At 39.1% G+C, this 8,226-nt stretch overlaps 1 protein-coding gene across 1 annotated transcript; it reads right to left on the reverse strand.

The window, feature by feature from the left end:
* Window positions 1-4,233: 4,233 nt before the first annotated feature.
* Window positions 4,234-8,226, reverse strand: Spry1 (sprouty RTK signaling antagonist 1; the record flags this gene model as incomplete). Its single annotated transcript, XM_005386752.2, is given in 2 exon segments — window positions 4,234-6,464; window positions 8,128-8,226. A coding segment is annotated over 1 exon segment (960 nt). The 3' UTR covers window positions 4,234-5,449.

Here is an 8,226-nt window from a genome sequence, read left to right on the forward strand (position 1 = left end):
GCAAAGTGCTGCACTTTGCAATCTGCAATACTTCTGACATTTACCTCTTTCCATTTTCACTAATCCTCAAGCTAGTCAAAGACCTCTTCTCACTTGGCCTCTTACGCTCTGCGATGTTAACCTGCAATTTCCGTGCACTTGACTCTAGTGTAACTCAGTGGCTTTTGCTGGCTGGGCTTCAGAATCATGGGTGTTCGTGAAACAAAGGCCAAAGCCCATTCCTAGTTTCTGGTCTAACCATGGGGTAGTGTGTGTCTACTTTTGCTCACTGTTGGTGTGGTTATCTTTTCCTCATAACTTTAATCTACAGGCTGAGAACCACTATTAGTCAAACTCAGTGTGCACCTAGTTTTCTTGTATCAGATTTACTCAGGTATTTTTATCTGGCTGTCTTCTTATGGCACTGATTTTGCTGTGGGCCTAACTGTGCTCTAAAACATTCGTTCAATTTCATTGCTTATAAATTAACCTGAAACTTGCATTCAACCCCCAAGCCCTCCAGCCAATTCTCCTTCCTTCCTTTCATTTGCCATGCAAGCATATGCAACAAGTAGTCTTTTATAAAGTTTATTTTGGCACCTAGGTCATGACCTTAAGTAACGTCTCTAAACATGGATTTTCAACCCTAATGGACTAGATTAGATGGCCTTTAAATTTTTCTTTATGAAAATTATGGTTCTCTGATCCTTTTATCAAAGTAAGTTCTAAGACTACTGGTGAATGTAGCTTCCAGTATACTTTACCTAAATACCCAGTTCAAAACAGTTCCATGATCTCTGATAGCTTTTGCAATTAGAATTATTATGATATCACCTGACGGGTAACATCACACTCTTTAAAAATGGGAAACAGAGTACTTAATGCAGCTTTTTAGTCTCTATAATCCTAATGTCAGAAAAGTGATTAAGAAAAACTGTCACATGAGTCCTCAAATCTATACACCAAGTTACTATTACCTTTTACAAAGTGATTAATTGGTGCTACTCCTACCATATAAACCTGGACAATAAACTTGTTAATTTTAATATTAATGTATGAAAAATAATAGCAATGGAGTCATTTGCTATTTACTCCTGATATCTAAATTCAAACAATATGTGTAGAATAACATTTCTTAAATTACAAACACATTAATTATGAAGCAAAGACTTTCTGATAAAGGGGATGGTAAAGGTTAATGTGCACCAGAAAGGCACTAAGCTGGCTGCTAAGAAAAGCAAATTCTTTATCAGATGAAAGACTTCTGGCTCTAACCTAGCTATCATACAGTTTATCTTCTCAAGCCTTGCCTTTTTTTTCTACATTCTCAAAATGAAAATATAAAGCTAAACGAATCAGTTCCAAAATTACCTGATGAAATCACCCAAGAAGTTTTGAAAATACAGAATAGTAGATCCCTCTCTTTGAGATCCTTCTGATAGTGCTATGACATAGACTTCTGAACTTAAAATTTTTTAAAAGTAACCTATTTATTTTCATACATGGTTGAGAAACATTAAGATAACTCTGAGATCTATTTCTACCTCTAAAATTCTATTGTATATAGAATAATACACATAGCAGGTTTTCAATAAGTATAGCAAAATGGCTTGGTAATACAGAATATAAGGACCAATAACTGTCTGGTAGGTATAGGCTATTTTATCTACTCAGTAAAATAGAAAAAGTAGGCTTCCAATGTTAGCATATGTGCTGCCAAAACGAGCACAAAAGTAGGCTTGCAAATATTAATTAATTGACCAAAAGAAGCTAGTTTTGTTTTCAAGACGTTTAAAAAAACAAACAAACTAGGGGCTGGGGATTTAGCTCAGTGGCAAAAGCGCTTGCCTGGCAAGCGCAAGGTCGTGAGTTTGGTTCCTGGTACCGGAGAAAAACCAAAAAAAAAAAAAAAACCAAAAAAAAAAACAAACTGTTGAAACTAAAAATGTAAAAGGGGGAGGCTTTTCTGACATTAGGATTATAGAGTTTAAGACAAAAACATTGCTTTTTTTTCTGTTTAACATTTCAATGTTTCAGAAAGGGATTGTTTTTTGTATAAAGAGCTATACATAAAATCTGCCATAAGATGTGTCACTTTACTTTAAAAAGAAAAGAATTAGGAAAAGGAGGTAACTTCTAAAATTAAATCAATCCTGTGGGGATTAGTCTTCTGAATTGGGTTCTAATGTCAATTTCAGGGTAAAAACTACTCAGTTTTTAACTCCTCTCCTTTCACTTTAACAACTACTGTTTTTTGTTTCAGTTAAGCAAAAACTGGAATGTTCTATGGTTTGAACTTTGCAAATCATGTAATAACACTAAATGTAGTGTTTAAATATAATAATCTTTAAAGATTCACCTTAGGTCTTCACAAAAAGAAATGTATCTCCTTTGTCAGATTCCATTTCCTGGCCACATTACATTTTATAAACTCTGTTAACAGGAAGCTACTCAATTATAGAAATCCTGTATTGGTTTTATTTATAATTAGATTATCTAAATAAGTAAGACTTCTTTGACTTATAAAAATTGGCAGTAAGAAAGAAACCATTTCACAGAAAATCCATTCTGTCAGGCTATCCTGATTGGAAAATAAGGAACAAATATGTGGAATAAAAAGGTCTGCCCATATATTTGGTGTGTCATTTCTCATTGAGCAGCACTGTATTAAATACATGACAGTGCTATTGTAAGAAAGTTCAGCTCTTTCAAAGTCTTAGTTAACACTTTGAATGGTGATCTGTATTAGGTTCAACAGCCCAGGACTCATAAGCACTTAGGAGGACACACCCTAATATTTATCATCCTCAGGTTTAAACCATCAGAGCGGAGGAAGTTTTCAATCTAAGGGTTCGTGTTTGTTACCTGACAAGCCTCTTAGAAATGTGAACCTCCAGCCCATTGTTACTTCCAAGAGCAAGTCCTGATATTATGCCAGAGTACATATATGCTCTAGAAGCAGCAGACCACCATGTTAACATGCCTTTAATGAATTCTCCAGATAGCTAGGAGTTTAAACTGTACAGCATACCTCATTCTCATAAAAGTTATAAATTTCTTTCAATAAAAGCTACTGCTCCTTAGTCTGCTTATTATAGCTAGACAGCTCTCCCACCAACTCCTAATTAGACCAAGTATCTGAATAATAATAGGAAAAACCACACAGTATTTTGAGGGAGACTATGTTTACATACTTCGCTAATGAGCTGAATCTCAAGGAAATACTGTAAATATTAAGAGATCAGTGATAACATCACGTAACTTGAGTGTGAGAGGAAAATACTCAAGTTCACATTTTAAAATACTGTAGATCATGAAGTCACCTTTCAAAGCAAACATTTAACAAGAAACTTCTACTTTCAGGACAGAGAGAATATCAACTGTCATGCTACCCATTAATAGGCTTAATGGCTTGACAGAAAAGCACTATTACAAATTTCTACCAATTACACCCTGTCTGTATAAAAGCAGGGGCAAGGCCTATTTATAAAGATCAAATGCTCCTAAATTAGTAGTCACACTATCTATGAGCAATGACCAAAACAAAAAGCCGCGTGAGTTTTGATAAACCGGGTTCAAATTATGTCAACATCTTATTTTCAGATGTAAATAATTATTCTCAAATGCAGATAACTACTGACAGTGTCATTTAGCCCTAGAGAACTGGTACGACTGAGTCAGAGGACTCACATGATCAAAAATTTTATCAGATCCGAAGATCCTACCTGTGCCGTGGTTGACTAAAAAGTACAATATCACCATATTTGATCTGTGTGAAGTTTTGGACCCAGATTTTTCACCCCACCAGACATGAAGAAGTGCAACATGATCAGATCACACTGAGTACTTACTAAAGAAACTAAAAGGAAGGGGTAGGAATTTTTTTAAAATCTGACACACTGAACTATTCCCTTGGTACATCCAACTTCCAAAATGTTTTCCAATATCAGAGACTCCTAGCATGTCCTCAAAACTAAATTCTTTTTAAGTCTTACAGATTAAGACTAACTTCTAATTAATCCAAGACAGTCAAGGTAAATGCTTTTCACTTGAGCAGTTGATATAACAGAATTTGGATTTCAAAACTTTAACTAATACACTTTCCAAAAAATGTCCAGCTTATAATTTAGATCACCAGTGTCTACATTTAATATGTGAAGGGAAAGAATTAAAATGGGTGAGAGGATGAAAAAAAGTCAAGGCAAATAATAAAATCACCTCAACAGTACAGGTAAACAAATGAAGAAATCGGGAGACAATTTCATTAATTAATATATTTTCTGCATTATAGTTAACATACGTACTTTCTTCGTGTCGCCTTATTTTCCGTTAAGTATTGATATTTTGTTATATTCAGACATGAGTACATTTCAACAGTCTTTTGCAATAAATATCATAAAATAATAGAGATTCGCATAATAAATATTCTTTACAATAAAAAAGTTTAACAGACTTTTGTCTTAAAAATAGTCAGAATTCAACTTTGTGATTTATACATAAAATATACAAAAAGCACCACAATTTGTGGTTTAAGGCAATGAAAACACAGAATAGATTAGGGTTACTCAGCTGTTAACTAACCAAGGGGCCGAAAGGACCATTAAGGAGCCAAGATCACTTTAGGCAGCATAGTTCTGTGACACCGATAGATTGATCAGCTATCATTTCAACTTCAATCATCCAAGTGCCCTCAATGACAACACGAATTTTTGATGAGCATGGGGTATGGAAGGAAGGTAGTTGAGTCCTTCACGAATATGAAAGCTAGAATAGGGATGAGCGAGTTACAAACAATATATCTCCAATGTGAAGACTTACACTGTAAAGCGAGATCTAAAATTACACAGGAGGAAAGGGGAGGGGGCCACAGCTGGCATCTCAGAGGAAGGCCACGCCCAAACTGAGGGAACTCTGACGGACAAAAAAAGGAGGGCAGTGGTTAAAGGAAAACTTTTATGTTATAACAAAAATATATCCTCCCATTCTATTTACCGGTCCAATGCGAGGAAGACAGCTCTAATTGGAGAGAGATTTAATACATAGCTTATTTAAGCAATTAAACGGTTGCTTCTTTGAAAACCAATTTCCCTGCTCCCACAGTACCCAATCACAAACAGCTCTAAATCCTCCCGTCTGAGTGGGTGTCTTATGTTCACGTACACAACTTTGGAAAGTTGCTGCAGGACAAAGAGGCCACACAAAAGCCCACTGGCTCTCAAAACTCTCTCAAAGGGATGGCAAAGGCTCTTGTCACAAGTGGGAGCCAGGTGCAGTTTCATAGTCCGCTCTCACTGAAGATCGTCCAGAAGAGAAGAGTAAAATCCAGAAGTCAAACCTTGGGAACAGGGGAAGAGAAGGCAGGGAAGAGGGAAAAACTCTAAGGAAAAGAAAATCAGTATCTAATAGTATATTCTCTAACAGCCACAACCGGAAAGCTCCAAGTTCAGGAGGTCCAACCCACCTCCAAAAATCATGATGGTTTCCCCTGACCCCGGGAAGGGCAGCTCTCCAGCTTACAATAGACGGTGTTGGAGTTCTTACATCTGCACCCTGGGCGATGAATCCAGTCATAACACCCCCTGCACAGCTTCAGGCATCCCTTAGCAGGAGGATAACAGAGTAAGCAAGGTAAACACAGAGACATGGCTCCCATACACAGGTATCTAGAGCAGCAGTGTGACTGTGAACAGGAGCAAGGGTTATCCGAGTAAGAGTCCCCTTCATCGTCATTGGAGCAGTGGTAGAAGATGCCCTTGACCAAGCACATGCAGGTCCCGTACTCTACCATGCTCTCAGCAGAGCACAGGCACTGCCGGTTGCAGGCCAAACAGGACGGCAGGGTCCTGGGAGCTGTGCACTCCCCACACTTGCACTTCCCACACTGTTCACAAATGAACTTGTGCTGTGTCAGGTCCTCCTTCAGGGAACCCTTCAAGTCATCCACAAGCAACTGTTTGGGCTGGGTCCGGATCGCCCTTTCGGACCTATAGCCAGGAACTGGCCTGGTTGGCGGTGACCTTCCTAACAGTCCCTGCTCAGAAGAGGCACTGCTGTTGCTCCCAGAACTGGCTGCACTCCCAGTGCTGGTTGACCTGCTCAGAATGGGGCCCCTGGCATTACTGGGGAGTCCCACGTGTCCCAGGTGGCTTGTAGGTCTCTGCTCATAGTTGTTATTCACATTGATTGGAATGATTTCATGAGTCCGTTCATGCTTTTCTTGTCTTGGTGCTGTCCGTGGAGCAGGTCTTTTTACCACTGAAGGTCCTTCAGTGTACTCATTGCTGCCTCTGATGGCCTTAATTTGGTCTAAGGACAAAATAGCAGCAGGCTGAATCTCTCTCTCATAGTCTAATCTCTGATGGCCATCCAAAGAAGGCTGCTGGAGCACAACTAGTGAACTGCCACTGCCATGTTGATTTTGGGGATCCATGTGGAGTGATCGAGGATTCTGGCAATCAATGGAAACCTGGCATGCATCTGAAATCCTAAAAAAAGAAACCAAAAATGAAAACAACCAAAACAAAAGGGAGAGAGAGAAAGAGAGAATAAACGACAGGAAGCATTTCAGGGAGGGAGGAAATCCTGTCAAGTCACAAATTGCCTAAACCACCTGGTAATGATCTCCTTCATCAGCGGATTACAATGATGCTGGGGACCTGGCCAGAGTCCAATTCCAAGAGAGGCGGTGGACCACATCATACAAGAAGAATGTAAGCAAGAGACCCCGTGCCATAAAAATTAGAGGTTTTTCCAGCTTTTAAAAAGTAGAATCAAGAGGGAAGTAATGCCTTCCTGTTTATGAACCTAACAAAAATTAAAATGAAATATGCCTTCATAGGGAATACTGAACGTAAGACCACAACAGCTCTCATCTAAAGAAAGCTCACTGTCAGTTCACTAGCAGTTTTCATGAAGGAAAATGTCTACTATTTTTTAAAACTCAAAAGACTGGCTTTGGTGCTGTTGCTTCATTATCTGTATGGTGTTACAAGCTTCAGATTAATGATGAGGCAATTAACCAAGGCATTTTCCAAAAAATTAAACATATTCCATACTAAAATGGTAGTCCCAAAATCAGAGGTCATTTTCAGCAGAAATCAGGATTCTAAACTAGCTTATTAGTCATCTGCGGAACATAAAGATGAATATATGAGGAATAAAATAGTTCTTAGTATCTCATAGACACTAACACAGTTCAACGTATCGTTCTGTGAATAACAGAGTATTCGTATTTCAAAGAGTGAAATGACTTTTAAAAGCTTAAATTGGGGTACACTCATATAACAAGGTAACATACACAAGTGTTAGGCCTTCAAAGGAGTATGGAGAAATTTTGGCTGCTGTAATTATCTGTATTTCCTCTAACTTAAAAATCTACTTGTACGACAGATCCTGATTTTCAAAATCCCCTAGAACTGTGAATCAACGTACTTCTTGTAATAAACAAGCACACTAACATCCTGATATAAAATAAGCATGTTCCTGTAATAGTAGTAACTTCTGATTTATAATGTATGATTCATAACTTACCAAATACAAAAATGTCCCCACTTACAGTCAATGGTAGATTAGAATATTTTTCACACAAATTTCTTCCAAAGTCTACAGATGCAACCCAATTGAAGACTGTAATATTTTTTTTAAAATGCCCAGCTCCACTAGTACTCTGTACCAAAAACACGGTCTTAAGGCAGAGAACAGAAAGAAGCCCAGGACCCGCTCTAACTAATGTCTCTAAACTACGCCGTCGCTGAGGTTCCCCCTCCATTCTACCCTCTCTGGATGCGAGGACAAGAAACTACCACAACCTGCTGGGGTTAGTCCTGGAGTCCTGCAGGGACTCAGGATCCTTAAAACACCCCCTCATTTCCGCCTGCACACCCCATCATTCCTGCTCACCGAACCCTCTGCAACCCACTGCTCCGAAAGCAAAGGGCATTTAAAAGCACTAAGTCAGACTCCACAGAAAGAAAAAGAAAATCTGGTGGGAACAATCAGCCGAGTGTAGTCGAAGCCACCAAGCACAACCTTAATTTCGCATTTCACACGCGAGCTGGAACGAAGCTCACGCTGGCTGGTAAATTAAACCGCCAGGCAAGAACAGAGAGCACAGAAAACTCGCCACCTCCGATCCGAAGAAAAACCCACCTTCAACCAGTGACAAGCCCTGGGTCTGCCTCCGCACACGCTCGGCCCCGCCGCGGCCGCGGGGCCGGGAGCCGGGGGAGCCGGAGCAGCACCTTTCCG

This window comes from Chinchilla lanigera, unplaced genomic scaffold (assembly GCF_000276665.1).
Source record: "Chinchilla lanigera isolate Chin_1 unplaced genomic scaffold, ChiLan1.0 scaffold00027, whole genome shotgun sequence".
Classification (NCBI taxonomy): domain Eukaryota; kingdom Metazoa; phylum Chordata; class Mammalia; order Rodentia; family Chinchillidae; genus Chinchilla; species Chinchilla lanigera.